The 26037-nt window shown below is 47.4% G+C and overlaps 15 protein-coding genes across 15 annotated transcripts; 8 read left to right on the forward strand and 7 right to left on the reverse strand.

The window, feature by feature from the left end:
• Positions 1 to 283: 283 nt before the first annotated feature.
• Positions 284 to 1585, reverse strand: PICMEDRAFT_72141 (hypothetical protein; the record flags this gene model as incomplete). Its single annotated transcript, XM_019164110.1, has 1 exon — positions 284 to 1585. The coding sequence occupies one exon, from the start codon at positions 1583 to 1585 to the stop codon at positions 284 to 286; it is 1302 nt and encodes a 433-aa protein (XP_019019273.1).
• Positions 1586 to 1868: 283 nt separating this feature from the next.
• PICMEDRAFT_23033 (hypothetical protein) lies at positions 1869 to 2381 on the forward strand (the record flags this gene model as incomplete). The annotated part of the gene is made up of 1 exon (XM_019162291.1): positions 1869 to 2381. A coding segment is annotated over one exon (513 nt), but the record flags the coding sequence as incomplete, so codon positions are not given.
• Positions 2382 to 3027: 646 nt separating this feature from the next.
• On the forward strand, positions 3028 to 3798 carry PICMEDRAFT_26621 (hypothetical protein; the record flags this gene model as incomplete). The annotated part of the gene is made up of 1 exon (XM_019162454.1): positions 3028 to 3798. A coding segment is annotated over one exon (771 nt), but the record flags the coding sequence as incomplete, so codon positions are not given.
• Positions 3799 to 3880: 82 nt separating this feature from the next.
• PICMEDRAFT_15980 (hypothetical protein) lies at positions 3881 to 8380 on the reverse strand. Its single transcript, XM_019161042.1, has one exon. The coding sequence runs from the start codon at positions 8191 to 8193 to the stop codon at positions 4084 to 4086; it is 4110 nt and encodes a 1369-aa protein (XP_019019276.1). The 5' UTR covers positions 8194 to 8380; the 3' UTR covers positions 3881 to 4083.
• A 63-nt stretch (positions 8381 to 8443) lies between these two features.
• PICMEDRAFT_63005 (hypothetical protein) lies at positions 8444 to 10161 on the forward strand. The gene has a single exon (XM_019163470.1). The coding sequence runs from the start codon at positions 8653 to 8655 to the stop codon at positions 9925 to 9927; it is 1275 nt and encodes a 424-aa protein (XP_019019277.1). The 5' UTR covers positions 8444 to 8652; the 3' UTR covers positions 9928 to 10161.
• Positions 10162 to 10322: 161 nt separating this feature from the next.
• On the forward strand, positions 10323 to 12695 carry PICMEDRAFT_32396 (hypothetical protein; the record flags this gene model as incomplete). Its single annotated transcript, XM_019162763.1, has 1 exon — positions 10323 to 12695. One exon carries the CDS (start codon positions 10323 to 10325, stop codon positions 12693 to 12695), a length of 2373 nt encoding a protein of 790 aa, XP_019019278.1.
• Positions 12696 to 12799: 104 nt separating this feature from the next.
• PICMEDRAFT_72146 (hypothetical protein) lies at positions 12800 to 14341 on the reverse strand (the record flags this gene model as incomplete). Its single annotated transcript, XM_019164111.1, has 1 exon — positions 12800 to 14341. One exon carries the CDS (start codon positions 14339 to 14341, stop codon positions 12800 to 12802), a length of 1542 nt encoding a protein of 513 aa, XP_019019279.1.
• Positions 14342 to 14600: 259 nt separating this feature from the next.
• On the forward strand, positions 14601 to 15035 carry PICMEDRAFT_72147 (hypothetical protein; the record flags this gene model as incomplete). The annotated part of the gene is made up of 1 exon (XM_019164112.1): positions 14601 to 15035. The coding sequence occupies one exon, from the start codon at positions 14601 to 14603 to the stop codon at positions 15033 to 15035; it is 435 nt and encodes a 144-aa protein (XP_019019280.1).
• Positions 15036 to 15995: 960 nt separating this feature from the next.
• On the forward strand, positions 15996 to 17804 carry PICMEDRAFT_31570 (hypothetical protein; the record flags this gene model as incomplete). The annotated part of the gene is made up of 2 exons (XM_019162710.1): positions 15996 to 17426; positions 17472 to 17804. The coding sequence occupies 2 exons, from the start codon at positions 15996 to 15998 to the stop codon at positions 17802 to 17804; spliced, it is 1764 nt and encodes a 587-aa protein (XP_019019281.1).
• A 68-nt stretch (positions 17805 to 17872) lies between these two features.
• On the reverse strand, positions 17873 to 18702 carry PICMEDRAFT_15983 (hypothetical protein). The gene has a single exon (XM_019161043.1). The coding sequence runs from the start codon at positions 18607 to 18609 to the stop codon at positions 18043 to 18045; it is 567 nt and encodes a 188-aa protein (XP_019019282.1). The 5' UTR covers positions 18610 to 18702; the 3' UTR covers positions 17873 to 18042.
• Positions 18703 to 18843: 141 nt separating this feature from the next.
• On the forward strand, positions 18844 to 20142 carry PICMEDRAFT_124168 (hypothetical protein). Its single transcript, XM_019159924.1, has one exon. The coding sequence runs from the start codon at positions 18940 to 18942 to the stop codon at positions 20062 to 20064; it is 1125 nt and encodes a 374-aa protein (XP_019019283.1). The 5' UTR covers positions 18844 to 18939; the 3' UTR covers positions 20065 to 20142.
• Positions 20143 to 20220: 78 nt separating this feature from the next.
• Positions 20221 to 21297, reverse strand: PICMEDRAFT_72151 (hypothetical protein; the record flags this gene model as incomplete). The annotated part of the gene is made up of 1 exon (XM_019164113.1): positions 20221 to 21297. One exon carries the CDS (start codon positions 21295 to 21297, stop codon positions 20221 to 20223), a length of 1077 nt encoding a protein of 358 aa, XP_019019284.1.
• A 1519-nt stretch (positions 21298 to 22816) lies between these two features.
• PICMEDRAFT_11090 (hypothetical protein) lies at positions 22817 to 23719 on the forward strand (the record flags this gene model as incomplete). The annotated part of the gene is made up of 1 exon (XM_019159747.1): positions 22817 to 23719. One exon carries the CDS (start codon positions 22817 to 22819, stop codon positions 23717 to 23719), a length of 903 nt encoding a protein of 300 aa, XP_019019285.1.
• A 173-nt stretch (positions 23720 to 23892) lies between these two features.
• On the reverse strand, positions 23893 to 24333 carry PICMEDRAFT_11091 (hypothetical protein; the record flags this gene model as incomplete). Its single annotated transcript, XM_019159748.1, has 1 exon — positions 23893 to 24333. One exon carries the CDS (start codon positions 24331 to 24333, stop codon positions 23893 to 23895), a length of 441 nt encoding a protein of 146 aa, XP_019019286.1.
• A 1070-nt stretch (positions 24334 to 25403) lies between these two features.
• Positions 25404 to 25598, reverse strand: PICMEDRAFT_58459 (hypothetical protein; the record flags this gene model as incomplete). Its single annotated transcript, XM_019163300.1, has 1 exon — positions 25404 to 25598. The coding sequence occupies one exon, from the start codon at positions 25596 to 25598 to the stop codon at positions 25404 to 25406; it is 195 nt and encodes a 64-aa protein (XP_019019287.1).
• Positions 25599 to 26037: the final 439 nt, after the last annotated feature.

Below are 26037 nucleotides of genomic sequence, written 5' to 3' on the forward strand. Positions count from 1 at the left end.
ATTTTAAAACTGGTGACAATGTGTTTTCCACCGATGGTGAAGAAGAGGGCGGTTTGGATGGTAGTGATAACGAAGATGGCCTTGACGGGAAAACCAACCTAGGATTTTTGGGAATTCACATGGGGTTCAACCCTGAAAACGCGAGTGAAGAGTCGTACGATGAGGAACACTACGACAGTCACGAAGAAGAGTCCGACAAAAATATTTAATGATAGATTTATAGTCTCCTTAATATCCTACGAGCATAATTAGAATCCCAACAAAGGGATGTTTTTGCTGCAATCTACTGGTCTTTCCTTCCGTATACCTTATAATCATACTGCAACACCCCATAATCATCATATCCGTCTACGATTCGTGATAATATCAGCTTGAGTCCTAGATCAGAAATAAGCTGCCATAAACACTCCCTGACATCTTCAAACCTGTCACGTCGTCCCACCATGAATACCACATGAGCATTTTCGGATTGGGACAAAACTGCAGAAACTGCATCTCTCACCCAGTAAGGATGAGACGTTGAATATACTGGGTCCGACAAAAGAACGGTTTCATAACCGTTGAGGCACATTGTCCTATCCAGAAATTCATTAGGCGCTCTCCAATCGAGAGACGTTACATGTACCAATGAATCAGTTACTATCTTTTCCGCTGGACTCGATTTCACAAATTCTAATTGGTTTAGCTCGATATTTCTTGTCAAGTTATCCACAATTTCAGGCAAGTCTGTAGAAACTACTCTGTAACCAAGTAATCCTAAAACAATAGTTACCAACCCCGTTCCCGCACCAAGTTCTAAAATCGGAGTCATCATAGCTGCTGCAGGTTTTGGAAGCCATACAGACGTTTTGTCTTTAACAATCTGTTTCGCTAGTTCTAAAGATGCTCCCCACGTTATGTTACCTATCTTATCTTCAGTCAATGCTGGTTCATAGAGCAAGATGTCTTTCGATAACCCTTCAATTTCCACGACTCTGGTCGTATCACCCTTGAGAGCAGGTGAGGAGTTAGCCGTCATTACATGCGAGGCTAAGTTGTATATACTGTCCCTTTCTTCTTCTGTGTAGTTCAAAAAGGGAAAGGATATGACCTTGGTCAGGAAAGACGTTATTCCAGTGTGATCTTGTTTAGGAAGATATGTTAATGTCAAAGTCGATTGGATATTGCGCTTCAAGAAGTTTGACAACTCTTCAAGTTGCAATGTAGTAATTCTTTTGCAGGAAAGGTACTTTTCAAGTTCAAGCATTGTCATTTGTGCCGAGGTTGGATGTGTAGCTTGAGAGGCTGGACCAAAATTCTTAGTTTGATCAGGCTCGAAAAGTTTTAAAAGCGTGGAGAGAACCCCAGCTGGTAGACTTGTGTTGACTATCGGAAGATCAAGTACCTGCAGTCGTACTGTGCCATCTTTTTCTCCTGAAGCACAATCTTCATTCTTGCGAGCACCTGTTTCTTCTGATGTTTCACTTGAGTTCCCTCCGACTTCAGTTATATCATTATTGTGCAATTTTCCAACGTTTTCGTTGTCTGTATTTTGAATCGCAATTTTGGGCTCCGGTTCAAAGAATGAAAGTGGATCGAAGTCCATGACGCCCGTGTCCCCCTCGCTTTGAAACTGATGTTTCCGTTCCCTTGTGTTTGACGAAGAGTCCTCGCAAACTCTTGAAAAATGTTCAACATATGGAACGCGAAATACATGTGACGCTTTTGAGAAGAAGCATCCACGAAATAAGCTCGTCTTTCCTTGACACAAACCTGCTCACAGTTTTGTTTTGCTGAACCCATGCAGACGAAAACAAAGATTTCTCTCTTTTGACTATCACCGGGAAAGTACAATGAAGAGTCAGCTAGCGGCACACAGTCTGACGGTGAAAGAAATTGCCTTTTTGGCTGAACAAGAGCCAATTTACATTTTACCAAGGTACACGATGAACGGAACTGAGCTTATCGGACCGAGCATGCCCAAGATGAAGGCATTGCAAAGAACAGAGGTGTCTTTGTGGCTTGCTGTCCTTTTGAAGAAGCAAAACAAGTGCAGTATAGTCATTCCTGACTGGCTCAGCGTACCCTTCTTGAAAGCCAAGTATATCGAGGAGCAGCAAAGAAAGGAGAGAGTCAGCGAGCTGCCTTGGCATTGGATCCCGACCTCTAAGATTCTTCTCGATGTGTGCTCAGACGACTTCATCGATTCTCCGCATGAGCTACGGTCCCTCATCCAGGATCTGCGGGAGATTCGCATGCTCAAGACACGTCAAGGTTTTGCAATGGTCGACGACGAGTACTTGGAGTTAACCGGTTTAAGTTTAATGGAAATCAACGAGATTCGTCCGTTCTTGCTACAGACAATGAACACGCTCCGTGACTTGCGGAAGGTGACGCTGTCGGACGACGAAGGAGAAGAGGATGCTGGCGGCAGAGTCGCTGAGGATGAAGGGGGATCCGAGCAGGAGGATGCCGCTTACGAAGATGGCGCAGACAGCAACAGGAGTGCCAACCGCTCCATGATGGAGCACGTTCAGCTGGACACGCCCTTTAGCCATCCGAACAGTCATTTCTCAGATGACGTCCCGGGCGATGCTTCGTCCATCTTCAACACATCCAGCCTCACAAACGACGCCACGCTCGTCGAAGCCGACGCTGCACCCCACCAGACTTCCAAGAGACGTCGTGTGGAGCACGGCGTTTCCCGCCATGGACCCTCTACCACCAACAACAGAAACATCAACGCCTCTGCCGTCAACTCAGATTCCGACTCTGACGTTGAATACCGACACTGAGTGGCCACGACAGAAAGCCGTGTCGCGCCTCCACCGAGGAAGCCAAAAAAACGACTCAGACAACATTTCCATCTTGGTGGAGAAAAAAGAAAGAAGTCGACCTTTATACAACACCTCTCCATTGCAGATCATTAAAGGCTGTTCTTTGGAGAAGCGCCAGACGAACTATCTTCATATAACCGCCATGCTCACGAGATCCATCACATTGGGGGTACGTTCCCCAGCTGCACGGAATCTGCAATGCACGTTTGTCAGGTTTGCTTCAACGACTGACATTATCACCAAGAAAGACCCTGCCGTTGGCATAGGTGCCAAGAGCAGGAAGAAGCAACAGCAACAGCGTCCGACCCTCAACAAGGTTGGTGTTCCCCATGATCCATACATCCCTGTCAGCTACTCCCATCTCCCGCTTTCGGCCCCACTCAAGACCCTCCGTGCTCTGTGGAGCAGAGTGAAGCTTTTCTGCTTCAACTGGGTGCAAGTGTACCAGTTTAAAAGCGGGATGGGCAAAGGCTACAAGCCGCAGTTTGTGAAATGGAAAAATAGTGCCATCACCGAGTTTGTCAAGGTTAACAAGGCATTTGCGGAACGTAAAGTGGAAAGCGTTCGTAGCGATGTGTCCGAATTCGTGTACTTCCAACTAGGCAAGAGACAGGCTGCGTTGCCAAAGGCTTTGATCCAGTGGGAACTTGTCAAGTTCAACTCCCCGCCAAAGCTCTTGTCTTTCAACGCCTTTCCTCACGAGGACGGCTCGACCCTACTTTGTCAAATCATCTACCAATTCAACACAAAACAAAAATGGATCATTAAGAAACGTGGCGAAACCGAATTCACAGAAACCGAAAGAGACATGATAGAATATCTGGCTTTCAACATTGACCCATATACAGACCACGTAGTTTTGGCAGGCTCTGTCTTTGAAGCACCTTTGGACAGAAAATTAGAGTCCAAGATTGTGTCTTCCCAGCAGAGAGCGCTAGAATACATGAACACTAACGGAGACATTTACAGAACAGAGCCAACTGATGAAGAAAAAATGATCCAATACAAGGATTAGCTAAACACTTCTCTTCATAGAATATCTTCGAGTTTTTTTATATCTACTTCCTGTAAATAATTTCATAAAAAATTTAAAATTTCGAGAATTCCAATCTCCTTCCTAGGTAGGTGTCCCATCCATCAGTAACCAAAATTATTCTTTCCATGTATGCTGGAAGAAAAGTGCTTTGTAAAATCAAGGGTTAAACAAAAGTAGGCTTGTATATAACTAAGTAATTTTAAAAAGAACAAAAATGGAATGTAATGTCATTTAAATGCCGTTTTGCGTAGGTGTTAGGTTTAAAGTAGGTATCTGTCCCATGTTCATATTAATTATACTCTCAAGATCATCTCGCTCTCCCAAATCAAAACTATTCCCAGCACTCATCTCTGATTCAACTGTGCTATTTCTCGCATTCGCTTTGAATCCACTTGATTCTGCACCACTCAACAACGCCACTCTTTCAGACTTCAGACTGGTACGCGAGCCAGACAGCGAAGGACTATCAACAAAACTAGAAGATAAGTTTTTCTTACTTAAATTCTCCTTTTCATAAACACTATTACGATCGGTTGCTGCCACATAGTTTTTGATTGCACTCATGTCTCCCTTATTTTCTTGAGCTTCCTTGCTTTCCTTGCTGGTAAGATCAATGTTGTCAGTTCCATTGGTGGTACTCTCAGATCTAAAAGCCAAAATACTTGGCGTGCTGAATTCAGAGGTGGTCGAAGAAATGTGCAAATCCACATTTTTGTTGATGTCCTTGATATTATTGAAACCTATTTCAGTGTATTCAGGTGGAGGAGCTTCCGTATCTACTCCAATAACTCCATCAATCGTGTTACGGTTGGAGACGCCTGTAGCATTCCCTAATGACAAATTACTAAAATCAGATGCCAACACAGAATTTAAACTGGTAGAACATTCTTTAGATCTTGAAAATGCAGCCGAGAGTAAAGATGATGCATTTACTGGAGTTGTTCCAGGTAGCGAAGGACATCCACTGTCACTTCTTTTGCGATTGAAGCTAGGATCCCGGTTCTCATAAGCAGGCAATGAAGACATGGTAGATGTAATTGAAGTTGCAAGCAAGTTGGTCACTTGCGCACTACTATTGTTAGCGCCATCAGTTGTAGAATATAGCATTGGCGAGACATTAGAGTCCGACATCAACGGGGAACATGGCGAGAAAACAGCATTTTCGTCACTACTACTGCTTTCATAGCCATAACCAGACCCATAATTTGAATCATTTTCATTCATGTGGGACATTGCAAACTTCGACGAATTTTTTGCAACCTCAAACATACGGATTCTCACTGCGTCTTCATATGACGGAAGATCAAGTGCTTCTGTAACACAGAATGGTGACACAAAAACGATTGGGGTGTCAACAATAACCTCATAATGATGCAACTTGAATTCTCCGTCCGAGTTCTTGATTTTAGGATCTGGCCTACTAATTCTGAACGAAATCTGAAGCCTATGTCTCACTTTTAGATTGGAAAATGTAGTATCCGGTAAAAAGGTATGAGAGTTTGCTTTATCTTCATGTTGAACGGAGCTCCAATTGGGATTACTTAAATTATTCCTTGCGCTGGTACCCAAATTATTGTTACTTGTACTTGAGAATGAGAAGTTACGTTGACGCCTAACAGGTGAGCGAGAAACCGCTTGATCATCGTCTGAAAACACATCACTCTTGTCGTTACCTGCAGAGTTGACAGAAAAAATGGACATTGTGTCGTTTCCCCTGTCGACGTAATCTGAGCCATCATGAAGACCGTTCAGATCAGACGTTCCGGTACATAAGTGCTCATAAACTTTTTGAATAAACTTTGAGTCATCATTTGCAACAAAATTTAGAGGACACTGTAGCTTGACGGGGTTTGTGATAACTATATCATCCTGATTCTGTGGAATATTATTATTAGTATTATGATTATTACCCGTGATAGGATTATGTGATATAGACAATGAGTTGTCCAAAAATCTAGACATTTTTTTGGATCCGTGCAAAAATCCAGACGAGCTCTTCATACTACCACTATTAGAAAGGCCATGACTCGAATCTGACTCTTTGAAACAGCTCGATTTTTCGTTATTATAACAAAAAGTCAACAAATTGTCATTAACACAACCTTTAATAATTTGAGTTTTCAAAGGTGCATTAGGCTTGTTGACGTTTGAATTGTTACTCTTGTCTTTAGTCTTAATTTCTAGCATAGTGACCGTCTTGTCAGTGGTTCTGCTTTTAGGAACCTTGTGGTCTTTGGAATTCGGACTTTTTGGGGTATATGTAACCTTTTCTACAATGTTTATCTTGATCCTCTTCAGTTGTAAGTTTTTCACTAGAGGGACCAATTTCATCTGAAGCAAAAACGTATTATCATGAAGAAATTTGTCGTTAGGCGAAACAGATACATTGCTAGGTGGAGAAAGTTGGGTGAACTTTTTGGGTAATAGAAGTTCATAATTCAAAGCTTTGTTCCACACTTTGTTGACATAAATTGATTTGTTCAGAGTGGAGGTGGCGTCGGAAGGAGGAAGACGAACTGCTGGCAACTTATAGCTGTAATTATAAATTGTTGGAGTGTTGCTGCTTTGATGTAGAAAATTCACAATCGGATTGCCCTGAGAAGCACTACTGGATCTAGTTCGTGAATGTAAATTTTCATTAATTGAGACAGCAGTGTTATGAGATGAGCTGAAACTTCCTCTTGGGGATATTGAATTATGCTTCGAGATTGATGAGTCCAGTTTGGAGTTTGAAGATGTGCTTTTGTGTATACCAATTTTTTTAAAAAAGGATGACTTCGAATTATGGGTGTTATTGGAGTTCGAATTTGTGCCAATAGGTGGTGGAATTATGTTCTGTGTATGCGAAGGCGTGAATCGTTGCTCAAATTCGAAGTTTTGGTCGTCGTACTTGTAATGGTGAGAAGGGGATGTAGAAAGAAATGCACTTTGGGGGGCTTGTAAAGTTGGGGCAACAATTGTACCCTTCTGTATCTGAATTGTAAATTCGTGGGAAAGCAGGGAATTTGGTACTTGGATGGATTCTGGGGTATTAAGTGGGTAAACAACGGGTAAAAGGAAAATGTAATAGCCCGGTAAAAATGATTCGTTACTATCACTGGATGAATCAGTGGGCTCGTGATTTTTGCCTTTGAAAAGATTCGATTCAACCAAGTTTTCGTTACTGCTGAGTAATGGTGGCTCGTTTATGTAATCTTTTGGGTTTAAAGATTTGAAAGTTTTGATCTCTTGGGTTGGCTCATTGGAGAACTTGACGTCCACAACTTTTTTCAGAGGTGTGAGGTTCCCATTATTGATGGAATCCAGAGACATCGAGTCTGATTCCAGCGAGTCATCCAACGTGTTGGTGTCAACGTTGGAAACACCGTATGTGTCATCACTGTTCATGTTAAGGGTATGAGGAGCAGATTCCTTGAAGGGAATGTAGCAGTCCGGATTTGTTAGGTTCAAGTCCCAATCAATCATATCAGAGGTTCTAAACCTTTCGTCAATCGGTTCCTTCCGGGAATACTCCGGAGGAATCCACTTCACGGTTGAGTGTGTGTGGTAATTAACCTTCACCATTTTATTTAAATTGCATTTCTTGTTCAACTTCACAATCACACTGAAGGTGTGGTTGGTGATGTTGTGGGCATGGCTCGGTTGATCGTTTGGAATCGCGGATGCGCTTGCGTTGGTTTGTGTCCGAGCCGTCCTGCTCTTCCGGTTGGCCTTTACGAGAATGAAGCTGCGTTTCCGAGGCGAACACTCAAGGTCTTCTGGTGCGTAGGGCTCATCTGCTTCCGGGTTCATATTTCGCTCGTCGCCTTCGTTGTCGTCGTCTTGCTCGTCGTTGTCATTCTCGTCCGCTTCCGCGTCCACGTCATCGTGGTCTTCCTCCGAGTCGTTATCGTGGTCATGGTGGTCGTCGTCGTCATTGTACTCGTCTCGGATGTTGCCTCTCCGCCGCTTCTTGCGCTGCGGATTAAACGGGAGAAACAAGATCTGGCCGTTCCCTGTAATGAAAGTTTCAATACTACTGTTTGAGCTGGCCGCCGAGTTGATCGGGTTTCCATGACTGAACAACGACGTCACGTTTGTGTGTTTCTCCTTCAACTGTCTCGCACTGAGCTTCAACGGGTTCATGTTGAGCCCCTGCTGTGCCAAATACGAGACGAGCGCCTTGTTATAGTACTTCAGCTTCAACTTCGGGTTTAGGTTGGAGTCGTCCAGTCCGGATTCACCGACTAGGTCGTCCATGCTCGTAAGATGTAGATGTGACAGGTCCGAAACCCTGATCTGTGGGGTTTGCCGATGCTGCTGTTGCTGTTGCTGCTGCGGCCGATGTGGCGACGATCTCATCTTTTCAAAGGACACGTTCCAAACGTGCACTACACCAGAGCCAGTGTTGCACTCCAGCTGTCTGTTTTGCGTTGTAGGACAGAATCCACCTTGCCACACCTCTCAGAAAAGAACAACAATGTAGCCCAGACGGGCAACTTGTACAACTCGGCAGGTGGCTCCCCGGCACTGGCCGTCTGGGGCCACTGCGGACGGGGCAGAAAGCATCAAACTTTTCCGCCCCCACGGCCGCGCCTGAAACAGTTGAAGAGGCCTGCCAGACTGAGAGGGAAAGAGGAGGCAGGAGCAGCAGGATCGTCCAGACTGACAAGAGGAAGGGAGGAAAAACCTGGCCGGACGGAAGGACTAGGGGCCAGTGTGTCCCGAAAAAAGCTGGTGCTGGAAAACACATTAGAAGAAAATAGGAAACGTGCCGATCGAACTGAAGCGGAACACGACTTTTGGACAAGCGATCGCAGGATGACCCAGATAAGTGACATGTCGGCTTCCCACGTACGAAAAGAACTGCAGCAGCAGAGCCTGACGGCTCAGGGTTCTGGTGCAGAACTGCATAAAAGCAGCCATGGAGCCTCGTTCAACTCGATGGATACCCTTTCTACGGCGTCTGTGTCTTTCCCGGTCCTTCCACTAGAAGGAGAAGGTGCTGGACGTGCAAAGACGCTGGAGCCGCTCGTCGCAGGAAAGCACATACAGACGCTAGAAGCCACTGGAAACAATCAAGTGTCCGGAAAGAGCACAGAGACGGATTGTTACACAGAAGCAAACGCCCCTCCGTCGCTAAAACTCCCGAAGCGGTTCAGCATCAGTAAGACAGACACCCAGCCGGGATTACCGCAGGACAACACGCCTGGAAATATGCCTTCGGCAAACGGCACTCCTTTCCCGGAGCGACAACTTTACTACTTGAATGCACTTGGACAGGGCTCTCCCGAGTATCACCAACAGGCTAGAGCCCTACAGCCTGCCTACCAACAGACGTTCTACAATCCACAAAACGGGACGTTGGTCACTCTTCCAATGTCTGCTCCACCGCTCTCTTACCCGAACGCTGTTAGTGCTACTACCGCTGCCCCTCAGCCTCAGCAGCAACCAGTGGTTCTCATGCCAGTCAGGCCACAGACTTACTACACGCGGGCTGCCAATGGCCAGTTGGTTCCGGTGGCGGTTCCAACACTATCGACCATTCCCGCAGTGTGTAACATGGCTGCGAACTCTCAGCAGACCCTGCAAAGAAACACCACATCCGACTCTACCCCTTTTGAGGAGACTTCTCCGAGGAAGAAACAGAAGACGTCGGCGCATCCTTCGCCAGAAATAAAGAAGGCGGAAGAGTTGCAAAGACAGCATATTCAGCGTCAAACTTTGTTGTACCCTAAGCTCCATCAGGAGGTGCAGTCTCCGAATGTCTCTGATATTTACCAGACAAACAACGAATCTGCGTTAGCGGGCTCTGAAGACGAACACGTCGAGGAGGACGGTGTTGAGAACAGCATCAAACTGGAAGCCACGAATCATGCGGAAACTTGCTCCACCATGGGAGACACTCCGATAATGGTCACTGGCCAGGATGCTGAAGATAAACAGCCAAAGTTACAAAAAATCACCGGTACTGTTTCTTTAGGTGCCTTCACTTACAAATACAGTCAGACCCTGTCGGGTGATCCCATTAAAGACAGGGAGTTGTTTGATTGTTTGACAGATAATGCATGGAAGTCATGTATGGCCAAACGTTGATCAATCGGGCCCATTTCCTTATCCTTCCCACTTAAGGATCTTTTCAGGGCCTATTTACTATTACCTTTTCACCCTTACTTTCATTTCTTATTTATTTTTATCTTTTAGCACTTAATAGCAAGCACAATTGATGAGAGAAGTAGACGTCTCAGAGCGCATCTCCGTCGTTGGTTTTCTATCTTTAACATGTCTTCTGTAAAGTTCCGAAGAACATTCGCTGCGGGTGGGCTGTCCGTTTCAGGGTGAAAAAATAACGCCTAGTACGAGATCTATCTCATCTTACTGCTCGGTTTCACCTTTATCTTCTCCTACTCCTGCTTTTTTACGCTAGACTTGTTATGAGCCAAACTACTTTAACGCTTGCTTTATAGTTTGATCCATTGCCTCAGTCGTTCATGAAGTTAGTTATTCGCTCTCTCCGTGCGGCGATAAGAAGTCCGTTCGTGAACTCGAGGAGGTCGCTCACGACATCGACATCTCACATACAAACCAGCAATGATGCCAATGAAGATGAAATAGTGAAAATCTTTGATTCTAGTGATTACTGGAACAAATTCAACCAACAGCAATCCTCGGATAAAACCGCTTCAAACCAAACAGCTTCGATATTTGACTCACTGAACTTTAATTCTTCGAGACAAAAATCAGTGGGGTTATTCTGTAACCCTTACTTGACTAGCCCCAAGGGGCTAAAACGTTTTGCAGAAGAATCCCTCGACCGTGCTAGAGCATTGACGAACCACATGATTGAAGACCAATCTGAAAAGAGTATGAAATCTTACATAAAAGAGCTTGATAGACTTTCCGATATGCTCTGTAGAGTTATCGATTTATGTGAATTTGTCCGTGCAGCACACCCAAACTCATCGTTTGTTAAAGCTGCAGAACAATGTCATGCTCAACTATTTGAACATATGAACGTGTTGAATACATCTAAGCCTTTGTTTGTCAAGCTTCAGAAAGTTTTGTATGATGGAAAGCTAGGCATTAGGAAAACTTTATCGCAAGAGGAAATCTCAGTCGGAGAATTGCTTTATTCGGATTTCAAAAAGTCTGGAATTGATATGGACGACGCTACAGGAGAACAGTTTGTCCAACTATCGTCGTATATTGCAACTGCTGGCCAAGAGTTTAACAACAATATCACCATACCTCAAAGCAATAGTATAAAAATTGAACCGTCGGAGTGGGAAGAGGGTGATATCAATCCAGAATGTTCCAAGTCTATATCTCATGGGTTTGATGGCAGCTTAACAATTCCTATCTATGGCCACTTACCTTTTGAGTTGTTGAGATCTTGTCCGAACAAGATCATCCGTCAGAAAATTTGGGTCGCTTTGCACAGTGTTCCTGAGAATCAAACTGCTTTACTGACAAGCTTGTTGAGCTGCCGTGCGATCTTGGCAAAGTTGATGGGCTGTAACAATTACGCAGAGTATGCTCTTCAAGATAAAATGGCCCGCAATTCAAACAATGTAGTTGGATTTCTAAGAGGTCTAATAAACGATTTACAACCAGAAGTTTTGAAGGAATTGAAGATGCTTTACAAATATTTTCCGCCCGGTTCAGTTAAAGAAAATCCAACTTCAGAAGAACTTGTGAATTCAATTAGACCATGGGATAGAGAGTATTTGTTGACGAAACATATTCTTTCCCAAAAATCTTCTCAGAACGAAGATATTACTCAGTATTTTTCTCTCGGAACGGTTGTATCCGGACTTTCTAAACTTTTCCACTCAATCTATGGCATCAAATTAATACCCCAGAAGTTGAAACCCGGAGAGGTGTGGTCGTCTAGCGTCCGTCGTTTTGATGCTGTGAGTGATAAGGACGGAAAAGTTGGTATCATGTATTTAGACTTACTGCATAGAGTAGGAAAGACACCACATCCTGCGCACTTCACGGTCTGTTGTTCCAGAATGTTAGATAATGCTGAACTTGATTCCAAAGACCCTTTCAACCTATCATTGCCTACTACGTCGACGGTTGAAACTGTTGTTCAGAAGGGAAAAACATACCAACTACCTGTAATTTCCCTCGTTTGCAACTACTACGGAAACAAGAACAACTCTGGCATTATCTGCTTGACACTAGAGCAAGTTGCAACCCTCTTCCATGAAATGGGTCATGCAATGCATAGTATGTTGGGTAGAACTGCATTACATAATGTATCAGGGACAAGATGCCAAACCGATTTCGTTGAATTACCCTCGATTCTACATGAAACTTTTGCCCGTGATGAGCGTGTTCTTGCATCTTTTGGTAAACACTATGAAACAGGAAAGCCTGTTCCGACTCAGTTGGTTAGAAAACACCTGGAGTCCGATAGACTATTGACTTATTGTGAGACATTTGGGCAGGTTAAGATGGCTTTGTTAGATCAGCTATATCACGGAGCTGGGAATTGTGATGTGACGGATGAAGCCTTTGATGCGCTTGGACTGTATCATCAACTCGAGTCAAATCTTGCTATTCTCGCGGATACAAAGTCAAGCTGGCCAGGCAAGTTTGGACACTTGTACTCATACGGTGCATTGTATTATTCTTATCTTTTGGATAGGGCGATCTCTGCAAAAGTTTGGTCCAATCTTTTCCAAGAAGATCCATTCTCTAGAGAAGCCGGTGAAAAGTTCAAGAATGAAATTTTGCGTTGGGGTGGTTCTCGTGATCCATGGGTTTGTTTATCTAAATTGTTGAATGCAAAAGAACTTGCCAAAGGTGATGTCAAGGCAATGGAATTCATCAGTAAAGATAGTGGCCCACTATAAAAGGGGAGTGGTATGACCTGAATATATTACTTGTACATTTGAATAAGGTTTATAAAATAATTAATAGAGAGGATAGAAAAAATTGAGGATAAAGGGACAGTTAGTCAATCTATTTTTGGATTTTTCAAGAAATTTAGTAAAGTGCTCAACATCCATATCCTTGAATCGATTGCGTTGAATCTCAAGCTCTTCAACGACAGATCGACAAAGGGGTCACCTGCAGCTGCATGCCTTGTTGATGAGCCCGTCAGGGCAACAAGCTGGGAGACGAGGAAGGAAGTTATGGCGGCAACGTACACTCCACAATCAGATCCATTGGTTTGCTGTGGAGAATCTCGGACATGAACAATATCCCATTCGAGTTTGGATCTGGGGTCTTTAGGGTTGTAGAGAACTTTTGCCATATTATGGACCAGCCGCTCAGTCTCAGATGCGTTTGCTTGGAACATCGAGTCATAGACTAGAGCTTTCTGGATGTATGCTGTTTTGGATGGGACGCCAGTGGGCTGCAGCTTGAAAAAAACCACCAAGCTCCAGTGGGATCCCCCTTCAGAGCATCCGAAATCATCGTTATCGTTCAAAGGGCAGAATACGATTTGCGCATCGGAAATCCCGTTTGGCAACACGTTGCACGTCAAAAGGTCTTCAGGGTCAGGGTTGTTGGCAATAAGAAAAGTGAAGGTGGGCAAGAGAAGACATATGGGAGAAACAAACTCTTCCTTCTCCTTCTTATATTGATAAAACTTTGAGCTTTTCAAAGACTCGCTTAGTAGTGGGAGGAGATAACCGTGATACAAAAATGCATACACCCAACTTATATTACTGTCCGAAAGCCACTCATCATCCTGCAAGTTTTTCAGGTCGGTAATGTAGAGGGTGACATCGTCAATTTGCGAGACCTTGGTGGTGTCACTCAATTTGCTGCCGCCTACAGTAATGGTCGCAGCCTTGATACACTCATCGATGAGAAACCTGAGATGCTTTGCTTTGGATCTGGATCCGATACAGTTTGTGCTGGGAACGAGGTCGAGGCCGAGGTCAAGATCACCACCATGGAGGCCTTTCTTTTCCTGCGTCTTGGCTAGCCGTGCATTTCTCTTCATTTCCCTTGCCTGCTGTCGCAAAAGTTTCCTTTCGTCGGGAGTGAGCCGTTTCTTCTTATCCCTTATGGGGGTCTTTGCCATCTCCGGTATCTGTGGACTGGGTGCGTCCTCGTCCAAGGCGCCAGTGTCGCTGCCTTCCAGCACCTCCTCTCCATACAGGGTGGTATGTGAGCTCAACTGGTCATTGCCCTTCGACGATGGCGACTCGTTGTTCTCGGCAGACTGGAAGCATAGATTTCGCAAGTAGTTGCCGTAGCATAGTATACGCTGCTGTGTGCTTCCGTCAGTCACGCTGTTTTCCAACAGGTGCAGCTCAGTACCGTCGGAACCAGTTTCCTGCAGGCTCCATGCAGATGCCAAGAGGTCAAATCCGTCTGTCCGGTACTCGACGGAACCGGCTGTGCTGGACTTGCCTGTGTTCTCCTTCCTACCGCTAGGCTGGGAGTTGCTGATCTGCGGAAGGTACTTGCGCAGGTCGACGCGCCCATCGGGACTGCCTCCTCCACACAGAAAACCCTTGTAGTTGCTGAAGGTGATGTTCATTGGTCTGCAAAATGGATGTGAGAGAGGCTAACGAAGCAGGCGGGCTGTCACTAGGCTCATCCGTACAACGATCCATGTGCACATGACATCCTCAACATGAATTGAAGACGGGTAGGCGTCCGAAAAGGGTAATGCATCGCCGCCGCAGGCGCTGAAGAAAAAAATTGTACGTTCCCAGAGCCCTGGAACCTCCTCGGCCTCTTCATCATCAAGACAACCGAAACCCCGCCCCAATTCATCCACTCCGATCCACCTCAACATGTCTGAATACGACCTCGAGGAACCGCTTACCTCCACGGCAAGACCACTCAACGACTCCGTTATCACGGTCCGCATCATCAAGTCGTTCCCGTACCGGAACGTGAGAAACCATGTGTTCCAGCACGTTGACCTCGTGAACACCACCGCCAAACAGTTTTTCGACACCATCCTGGAGACCATCCGTACCGAGGGCAGTCTCCGGCCTTATCGGAATGTCGAGTACGACACGCTCAAGATCTACACGCACGCCCACGCCACGAAGACAATGAACCTCGTCATCAACATGGACCACGACGACGACTGGGTGCTCGACCTCGACGACGCCTCCCGCAAGCTTGTCGACTACGGCATGGCGAACGAGACCGAGGTCAGCATCTACCGCAGGGCCGACTACGACGCCTACGTTGCCAACCCGGTCGACAAGTGGTGCTGACCACAAGTGTCACCACTCCTGGATCTGCAGCTGACGTAAAATCTGACGCTGACAGGAGAACCGCGCTGCTTACCTCAGCACATTACGTAATGCGTTACGTAACACATTACGTAACGCATTACGTAACGCATCACGTGCCGTCCCGCAATCGAGGCTGTGGCTGTGTTTCCTCCCCCCGCGATTACCGGTTCCCGATTCTCCTTTTCCCTCTCACTTTGCCTTTTTCTCCGTCTCTGTCCCGCTCCGTGGTAGAGCTGAGCTTCCGCAGCGCGGGGCGATTTGCCAACTATGGCTTCTGCGTATGAACACTATGTCTAAGTCTAATTTTCACGTTTTGTAACTGTGTAGGCCCTCCGCTGCCTTAAACAAGTGTGTGGTGGCTCTTATAGGGCTTTCGGTTGCTGGAATTCTTCTGCTGTTGTTCAACAAGATCCTTTTGCCATGTCAGACCCCACAAGCGAGGAACGACTAATGCAGTACCTCCAGAAGAGCTGCTCGAGCGACACGGTGGCCCCGAGTCCGTCGCAGAATATGCTCACATCTGTGTTATCGGACAGGAACACGACAGGCGTTAGGGATCATCACCACGCGAGCCCGAGAGGCTCTGTGCCTGAAGGCAAGATGTACAAGGAGTACAGGGGCGGCGACAGCGCCCCTACGAGCGGGAGGGATGCCGTGACGGGCGACTCTCGGAGAGAAGGGGCCGTATCTGGCTCCTGTGCAGCAGCAACGGCATCGGCATCAGCAACAACAGAACCAAAAACAATGACGATTTCGCCGACAGAGGGCACAGGAGCCCCGCAGACATACACGGAATCCGCAGTCGCCACCAGAATCACTGAGTCCAAGCATCCAAACATTTACACAGATAACAATAGCAACAAGAGCATCGGCAGCATCGGCAGCAGCAGCAACAACAATATCGGCTTACAGGACACACGTCGACCAGAAATAGCCACAATGGCGACACCCTCCAGCACGAGTGCGGGACAGGAGAAAGACGTGCAGAAAGAACAGGCGTACGTCCTCGACACCAAGTACTGCTATCGACATAACCCAAGAATAAGGTGCAACAAAATGGCCGATAAACAGCAGCTCACCGAGATCCAGAAGAAATTGAGCACGTTCTCAAAGCAGGACCAGCAGACCGTCACCAACGTGTGGTCCTCCTTTGCCAACTCGTCGAGCCAACAGAGGGCGTTGATTCTCCAGGGCCTAATTTCTCAGTGTTGCTTCCCGCAGCTTTCTGTCATCTCGCATGAGATCTCCCACTTGCTCAAGATTGACTTTCTTGAGATGCTCCCCAGCGAGCTTGCCTTGAAGATCTTGTGCTACCTCGACTGCCAGAGCTTGTGCAGCGCTGCACAGGTGTCCACCAAGTGGAAGCAGCTCGCAGACGACGACCGTGTCTGGAGATACATGTGTGAACAGCACATCGACCGCAAGTGCCCGCAGTGCGGCTGGGGCCTCCCGTTGATGGCGGTGAAGAAGTTACAGGAGAAGTCTTCCCGCAAGAGAAGATTCTCGGAAGCCGAAGAAGAAATGAAGGCCGTGAAGAACCTTCCTCAGCCTCTATGGAAATGCGGCGCATCGGCACCCAAGAGGCTGATGAGGAAGAAGAGACCATGGAAGGCCGTTTATTCAGAGCGTTACACCGTTGAACGCCATTGGAGAAAAGGCTTCTATTCGGTGAAAAAGTTTGAAGGACACACCGATGGTGTTTTATGTTGTCAGTACGACAACAACAAGTTGCTCATGACAGGCTCCTACGATACATCAATCAAGATCTGGAATACAGACACGGGTGAGTTGATCCGTACTTTGACCGGCCATACTATGGGTGTAAAGTCTCTCATATACGACGATCAGAAATTGATCAGCGGAGGCTTGGATTGCACCATCAAAGTCTGGAATTGGAGAACAGGTGAATGCATCTCGTCATACACAGGCCACAGAGAAGGAGTCATCAGTGTTGATTTTTTGGACAAGGTGATTGTCAGCGGGAGTGCCGACAAGACCATCAAAGTGTGGCACGTCGACATCGGAACCTGCTATACCTTGCGTGGCCATTCCGACTGGGTCACGTGTGTTAAAATACATTCGAAAAGTAGGACCTTGTTCAGTGCAAGTGATGACTCCACTGTTAGATTATGGGATTTGGAGACAAACAAGTACATTGGAACCTACGGAGGAGTTGAAAATGGCGGTCATACTGCGCAGGTTCAATGCGTCATTCCTTTCACTTATACTGACGACTTGGTAACCGACGTCGCTAACTGTCAAAAGACATCCAATGCGGTAAACGACGAAACCGGTGGCTCGAATAGCGAGGTAGCTGTATTTGACAGCGATGATGAGGAGGATGACGGTAATATCGAAAACAGCAACAACGTCAACAATAACGTTCAAAATACCGATGAAAGCGACTTTGAGAAGTTTGTCAAAACACGTCGTAACCTCCCCACTCATCTTCTTACTGCCTCTTTGGACAACACAATCAAGCTCTGGGATGTGAAGACAGGAAAGTGCATCCGTACACAGTTTGGTCACATCGAAGGCGTCTGGTCCATTGCGGCTGATACTTTTAGGATAGTCAGTGGTGCACACGACAAAAGTATCAAAATTTGGGATTTGCAAAACGGCCAGTGCATGCATACTCTTGCCAACGCAAGCTCAGTTTCCTGCGTCGGGTTGGGAGACTCACGCATAGTCTGCGGTTTGGAGAACGGTGAAGTGAAGATGTATTGTTTCGATTGCAACGAAAGGTAAAAGAGAGGCGCTTTTTCTTTTTTCCTTATCATTATGCATCTGGGCATATTTTCTACTTTTCCTTGAAAATGAAAAGATTATTATTAGTTTATATAGTTTGGTATGTATAAATTAAACAACTAGGGTTCATATAGAAGAAGAAAACCTTCGAATCGTCGAAGTAAATACTGATAGGCGTATGGAATTGAAGGGGAAATGAAGACAAAAGCGTGAGAAAAGTTGTTTGAAAATGCTGCTTCTATAAATTTTTGACCGTAAAGGAGTACGAGTCGGCAATATTGTACAGGGTGATGATTAATGAATAAACAAAGGGTATCCAGGTGGTGACTTTGAACTGTGCGGAATCATATATGGCTGCTATCAACACCCCAACAACCGAACCGGCAATAAACCCTTGTATCGCTCCTAGTAGGATATAGGCAAAAACAGTGTATATTAAGATCTTTCTATTCCCAGTAAACAGAGATGTCACAAAGTAGTGCTGATAGGTGGACATAGTTGTCTGGTAAATGTGGTTATAGTTCATTTCATGGAGTGCAAAATTGTGGTTTCTCATTTCGATCTCATCTCCCTCGTTCTTGAGGGTTGGATGTCGAGATGATCCAATGTAGTGTGTCACCAGAAATATGCACGCAGAAGCTGTGTACACACCAGTCATGAATATGATTGTCCAGACTGTTGTAAATTCCCATATGTCCTTGGTGTGGTACAAGAAGGACGAATGGAAATCATCCGAGTATTGTCCGAGGGGCCAATATAACGAAGGGAAAGTCGGAGTCTCATATCCTATAGGAGCAGCAACCATACTTATGGCTGTATTCTGTGCTCTTGGCTTCGGGAGGAGGAACAGACGTCTGAGCCCTTAGCCCTGTTTGGCATGTATATGTTTCATTTCTGTTCATTACATGCTGAAGTGATTCCCTCGGAATTTAGGGGCGGTCGACGGCTGAGACCTCTTCCGTGCACCAGTGATTTTGCCCAGGTGGCAAAATGGGAAGCGTAATGATCTCATGAATAACACCGAACACCGATAGAGGAAGCCCTGTGTAGAGAAAGAAGACTTGCGTAAATGAGCAGTGTCAAGTTATCAAATTACTGCAGATAGTTCATAAGTTGATTAGTATCCATACTACCAATGTCTGAATTTACAATTACCATCAAGATGACGGGCGATGCCAAGCATCAAATGACCGTCACGCCTGCTATGACCGTTCTTCAGTTGAAGGAGAAGATTGCAAGTGATCTCGATGTTTCTGTGGACCGTCAACGTCTCATATTTTCTGGTAAAGTTTTGAAAGACAACGACACCCTCGAGACATACAAGATCAAAGAAGGTCACTCAATTCATTTGGTAAAAGGTGCTGCCAAGAGTGACAATGCGCCGTCTTCCGCAGCAGTCTCTGCTGCAGGTGGAGCATCTTCCAATACAGGCAATGCCTCTTCGCCACCGCCATCAGTGCCATCGAATATTGAGGCTGGGCAAGGCTCCTTCAATCCTTTAGCAGGTCTAACCGATGCGAGATATGCAGGTTACAACATCCCAATGCCTACGATGGACCAGTTGGGCTTTGGTGCAGACGGAATGCAGCTACCTCCTGAGAACCAATTAGAACAGATGATGGACAATCCAATGTTCCAAGAAAGTATGAGATCCATGCTTTCCAATCCTCAGATGCTTGATTATATGATCCAACAGTCGCCACAGCTAAGGGCAATGGGGCCTGCCGCAAGAGATCTACTTCAAAGCGATTATGTTAGAAACATGTTGACCAACCCACAGGCCATGAGGGGCATGATGGAATTCCAGAGGGCGATGTCGGGATCCGGTGCTGGTGCTGACGCTGCCACCTCAAGCTTTCCTACTCCGGGAAACCCAAATGCCGCTTCTGGAAACACTGCTGATAACGCCAGCTCGACGAATGCCACTGGTGCTGAGTCAAGCAGTGCCAATCCAGGTGCAGCTGCTAACCCATTTGCCTCTCTATTCGGTGCCGGAGCCGGTGCAGGCGCTGGCGCAGGTTTAGGAGCCAACCCTTTTCTGAACCCGGCGCTTAATCCTAATCTGTTAAACATGTTCGGGAACCCAGGCGCTGCAGCTGCTGCAGCTGAAACGAGGCCGCCAGAGGAAGTTTACGAGACGCAGTTGCGTCAATTGAACGACATGGGATTTTTCGACTTTGACCGTAACGTACGTGCTTTAAGACGCAGTGGCGGTTCGGTTGAGGGTGCAATCGAGATGTTGTTCAACGGTTCTGTTTAATACTAGCCCTGTAGGACTAAAAACTGGTTTAGAAAACTAATCTTTATAATTACTTAATAATAAGCCTTAGAAAAGTAAAATACAAGGTGACCGAAGGAACACGGAGAGATACATGAGAGAGTCATAAGTTTCATGAATGTGGTTTCATCATTTAATTTATTTGAAATACTTGTCGTAACCGGTTAAGACAAATCTGAATCTGACGTCACCCTTGACCATTCTTTCCCAGGCGGTTTTGACGTTAGGCTCGTTAATGTCGATGGTCTCGATCATAGGCTTGATGTTGTTCTTGGAAGCAACCTCTAACATGTACTCGATGTCCTTCGGAGAGCCAATACAGGAGCCACCGACAGAGATGTTGTTCTGGAGCATCTGGAATGGAATCAAAGACAACTTCTCATCAATAGGCGGGGCGGTGATGAAGGTCATTTTACCAAAGGCGGTCAAGAGGTTCAAAACCTCGCTGACGTTACCCTCGGAAAAGGAGGAGCCGGTATTGATGAGCAAATCGATTGAGTCCTCGTGCTTCTTAGAAAAGTCCTTCTCGTCGGTGGCAATATAGTGGTCTGCACCCAACTGTATGGCGAGCTCCTTCTTCTTGTCGTTCCTAGAGATAGCGGTGACCTCAGCACCCAAGGCCTTGGCGAACAGAATAGCCATGTGCCCAATACCACCGATACCGTTAATACCGACTTTGGTGCCCTTGGTGACACCAGCGGTCATCATTGGTCTGAAGGCGGTGATACCACCGCAAAGCAAAGGAGCGACGTCGACGCTGCTCAAGTTGTCTGGGATCTTGAAGGCAAACTCGCTGTTGACTCTCACGTGGGAGGCATAGCCACCCTGTGTGACCTTGCCGCTTGGGTAAACACCCTGATAGGTGCCGACCATGCGCCTACAGGCGTTCTGATGTTCGTTTTTGCAACGGGTGCATGTGTGGCACGAGTCACACTGGGCACCGACACCGACTCTGTCGCCAACCTTGTGTCTCGAGTCCTTGCCGGCAGCGGTGACGACACCGACAATCTCGTGGCCGACAGCAAGTGGGGAGAAGTGGCGGCCCCAGTCTCCGTTAGCAGCATGGATGTCGGAACCGCAGATACCGCACGCCTCCACCTTGATTTCGACTTCCTCAGGACGCATTTCTTGTGGCTCATAGGTGAACTCCTTTGGTTCTAACCAGTTGTCGTAGTCGTGGACACCGATGGCTCTGATTTCCTTCACTGCAGTCATGATACGTTGATTTTATGAGCTTTTTAGAGTTCCAATACTTTTTTTTGCTAGCTGTGCTTGCAATTCCGGTGCTAAGTGGTAGTGGTTTGCTGTACAAAACCCATCAGAGCTACAAGAAGCATTTCGGAATCATAGCCGGCAATTTATACTTTCCATAGGGCTGGAGCCGGGAAGCGCATCCGCTGGTGTAAACAGTAGCGCTATTTCCTATTTCCGGGGGAGCTGGTGGCCCATGCTTGGTGGATTGCCGATGCCCTGGCCCTGTCCACCGAGGAGCATCCGGGCTGGATAATTGTAGCTGAAAAACCGGCTGTGGGGATAGCCTAAACTCGGGACATAGGCGCTGACTAAGCGGCCTCGTCTTGTCGGAGACACCTTAATTCCGAAGACTTGTCGCGGTGAGTCCACGGTGTCCTATCCTGATCCTGGTCCGGTCCTATCCTGTCCAACAGGGGTCGTCTTGCAACTACCATGTAATGACAACAACCACAGACAGAGACACCTCCGATGCTAAACATAACCTATAGCCAGACCACTGCGTTGCGGAACCCACCAGCTTGGAATCGCCCCTGCTTTATAGGTGGTTCTGCCACAACCTACAACCACCGAGGTGATTGCAGCGGGGGCTCAGAGTGCCCCCCGAGCCCCTGCCAAGCCCGAACCCGCCGAGCCGTCTCGCGTATCGACGCGTCGATCTCCGGCCCCTTCCCTTCATTTCCAGCCGGCCACTACGTCATTGGCCGCCGCGCCGCCGCACCGACGCGCCGATTCGTACCTGTACGAACGTCGCGTCGCGGACGGCGCAAACACGGCGTCTTCACCCCCGTTAGGTCCTTTTCTTTCGTCTCGTCTGTGCGAGGGCGGCAACGTGTGGCGGTTTAGTGTGTGTGTTTTCTGTTTCTGTTTGATTTGATTTGATTTGTTTTCGTTTGCTGGTCGCTTTTCCGTTTTTTTTTTTTCCATGTGGTGGCCGCCCGCATTGTGCTGTTGATCTTGCAGCGAGAAAACACCCTCACTCACACGCTCGCACACACCGCTCGCACACACAGGGTCGGTTTCGACGAACACACACACGCTAGCATTCTGGGCTCGACGCTGGTGTGGTCTCGTTTCCTCTGCGCTTCTGCACGCCTGGGTCTTTCTGTACTACGTACTGCTGCAGCCGGTTGGCACCGAAACATCCGTAGACAGTGGCGCTCAGTGACAACACAGGACACACACACTCGTGACTACTCTTCTGTCACACTGGCTTGCTACAGATCACAAAGACACAGCACAACCACCGATCCGGCTTGTTCCTCACACACTCTGCTGCCGCGTTTGCTCCCGTCTGCAGACACCGCCGGCACAAGCAACGCCTTTTGCCTTTCACCCGTTGACACTTGATCCGATCCACAGAGCTATTTTTGGCGCTCTGGTTTCTTCTGTCGTTTATATAACCATCCCCCACCCACACTTAGGCATACAGTCAGTACACGCATACACGCATACACACAGACACACTACACACAGACACACAATGACAGCTGCCGTGAGGACATTACTACTGGCCCTGGTGTTCTTTTTCTGCATGGACTCCATCTTGGCAGTCAAGTTGGGCATGCAGATCCCACCGAACCCGAACGGCGACAACGACCTTCTCACAGACATATATCTGCTCCACCACGAGATCTACGGGATGGATGACGGCAGCAACAACCACCAGAGAGAAGACCTGGCCTTCCAGAAAAAGCTTGAGAGGCTGAACGCCAAGCTGCAGAAAATAGTGACTAACTACCTAATCAGCAACAGCTGTCTCAGATACTACCTCTCGGACCACATCAATTGCAGCCAGATCGGCACTGACCCACAGACAAGCGAAAGCGTCATGCTCGCGTTCAAGTTCGACTTCTCCAGCGACTACCAGATAGACTCTCGGATCCAGAAGTTGAACCTCAACGTGCTCGACAAGAATGCAAACACCCTCCGGAGAATCAACAGCATCAATCAGGAGAGCCTCCGTGTGTTGGTAGACTACCCTCTTACCGAGAAGACTCCTGAGTTCTGCAACGAGCAGTACTTCGACGTCTGTTTTGAAAACTTGAAACACGACAAATCTTGGAGCTCCAGGCCCTCCACTGTGGAGGCAATGATGGAGATAGAGTTCGGTGTGGAAGCCTTGTCCGAAAGATACAAACAGTCGACACAGCTGATAGACGACATAGCGCACCGACTGGAAAAAGTGGGTGAAGAGTTGGATGCTGTGGTGTTCCAGCTCCAGAGAAACCTGGAGACCTCAGAACCGGCATTGCGAAACAAAAACGAAGACACGTTGGACAAATACATGAGGCTCTTCATTCTAACGTTTATGATCTACTTGATTGCAAACTTCGGACAGATGCTATGGTTGTACAAGTACTTGAAGAACCACGGACTGCTGTAAGCACTCCGATTAAAATAAAATAAAATAGAATATTCCATTAATTCCCACAAATTCCAACTTCCAACTAGAGCCTTTTTCAATATTTTACTCATAAATATATTTATCGTACTGTGTAACTGTCATGGATTAAATTTATATAGATTCCTATCCTATCCTATCCTATCCAAAGCCTCCTACAAGGCAATCTGCTCGTTGTCGGTGCTGATCGGCACGTCGTTTGAGTTCTGCAACGAGCGGTAGTGCTGTGCGTCTTGCGGCCGGCTACTGGGCAAGTTCCGCAACTCGAGCTCATTCTCAATGATCCGACACCGTGCCCGCTGGTTCTCGATGACTACTTCGTTCTCGCTTATGCTGTCGCGGTAAATCTTGATGTCGTCTTTTGTAGGGGTATCAAACTCGTCGTCCTCATCCGCAACTTCGCCGTCTGCGATGTGCGTCTCCTCACTCTTCTTCTTCTCCTTGTCCATAAGACTCTGCATGAGCTCGTTAGACTGGATCAGTCTTGAGATCGAGACGTGTAGCTTTTCCAATATCGACGCCAATTCCTGGTCCGAGAGGTCGTGCACGGCAATCTCGAAGTCCATAAGCGAAATCGGTCTCTTGTACTCTGACATTTTTAGTGTGTGTATGTGTGATTGTGTGTTGCGTGTTGCGTGTTGCGTGTTGCGTGTGAGTGTGAGTGTGAGTGTGAGTGTTGTCTGCAATGCGTTGCTACTCAATTGCAGCTATCTGTGCTACGTTCCTGGAAACGCTGTTTGGGAGATGTAGTGCTTAAATCCCCTTCCTTCCCCTCCTCTTGCCTTCCCTCTTGTCATCCCTTGCCCTACCTGGTCCGGGCTTCAGATCTGGCTCTTCTCGGCCTCCACTTCTTCCCCACGCCGTGTGTTGCCCTGCACAGCCGACTTCGCCGCTCTCCTCCCGACGCGTCTATCTTTTTTTTCAACCTGTCGCCGCGGGGCTCATCCGCCCACCTCAGTAGGAGCCCGAGGAAGTGAAAAAAAAAGAGGAACAGCAGATTGCTCTCAGCGTGACGTCAGGCCGGACAACGTACGAGAAGAACTTCTTCCTCCTTCTCTCCCCTTCTGTGGTCTCTGCATCGGGACCACGTAAGAGGGGTGCTGACTAGTCCCTCATGCCACGGCGTGGGGTGTTTCCAGTAGTGTGGGCCGAGACCCATGTCCGACCACCGCAGGCATCCGGTGCTTACTACGTAGCCACTGAAGTCGACGGGTTTTCATTTTGACATCCTGATGGGAATAGGAAGGAACGGAGATCGACAACTACACCTGCATATTTAGATCAGACAATACGAAAGCAACCAGGTACATGTAGTTCACCGCAGAGGATGGAGGACGGGAAACAGAAGCAGATGGAAGTGGGTGGAACGTGTAGTTCGGCGCCGAGGACCTGCAGGGGCGGCAAAGACGGTGCTGGGCAGCATTTGATATTACCAGACGGGCGGGAAGCGACGGGTTTTGCAAAACCACGCACAGCTGTGGTCGGAAAAAAGAACAGTTAAATCGCAGTTGCGAGAAAGATAGAGACATTCCCGATCATCTCGACTGGAAAAAGAGGCTAGGTGAACACGCAGAGCGGGATGCGGCATAGGCAGCCAAGCATTTGTTTTGACGCGTGGAACGCCTAGGCCTGCCAGAAGAACAATGAGGTTCTAGCTCTGTTTTTTCTAGCATGCTGCAGGTCGACTACGTAGGACACGCGGCTGCGGGTGCAGCATGGCGATCCGCGTGAAGGAGGGGCCAGTTGATTCGGAGCGCGGGCCTTGGCCGCGGAAAAGACCCTTCCATGCGATGCAAGGGCCAAGTTCTGTGCAGATAGCACTAACCTTGAATCCGCTGGGAGGCACTAGCCAAGAAGTCATTGTGCTGTCGGACGCTGCACAATTCGTGGTGCCGCACTACGTGTGCCTTTCTAGAAATACATACGTAACCGCTAGCTAACCGTTGGCTAACCGCTGGTCTCGGGTTAGGTCGTAGAACCGTGTCCATGCCTGCTGGCAACACATCCGCCACCACCACTGACAGTGTCCCTCTGCCACCCCTGCCGTATGGAGATCGAATAGGCTCGATGGAGCGTGTCCCCAGGCGCTGTGGTGCCAGGTGTGGCCCAGCCTAAACTATGCCCACCCGGAGAAGCCCAGATGCCCTTTGACTTAAATCTCTTGAGAAAGAACATGGAAGAATAAAATAAACAGTAGGTTTCAATTCCGCTCTCGATTTCCGCCTCTGCACCACGATTAACAGCTCTGCCGCTAGGAGCCAGCTATCTGTCGCTTTCTGGCCGTGGCGGCAAATCTGATA

Source organism: Pichia membranifaciens (assembly GCF_001661235.1).
Source record: "Pichia membranifaciens NRRL Y-2026 unplaced genomic scaffold PICMEscaffold_2, whole genome shotgun sequence".
Taxonomy (NCBI): domain Eukaryota; kingdom Fungi; phylum Ascomycota; class Pichiomycetes; order Pichiales; family Pichiaceae; genus Pichia; species Pichia membranifaciens.

Bases quoted from the DNA above. Each gene is read 5' to 3' on its own strand.
- PICMEDRAFT_15980 (XM_019161042.1), bottom strand. From the start codon at position 8,193: ATGAGATCGTCGCCACATCGGCCGCAGCAGCAACAGCAACAGCAGCAT.
- PICMEDRAFT_63005 (XM_019163470.1), top strand. From the start codon at position 8,653: ATGACCCAGATAAGTGACATGTCGGCTTCCCACGTACGAAAAGAACTG.
- PICMEDRAFT_15983 (XM_019161043.1), bottom strand. From the start codon at position 18,609: ATGGTTGCTGCTCCTATAGGATATGAGACTCCGACTTTCCCTTCGTTA.
- PICMEDRAFT_124168 (XM_019159924.1), top strand. From the start codon at position 18,940: ATGTCTGAATTTACAATTACCATCAAGATGACGGGCGATGCCAAGCAT.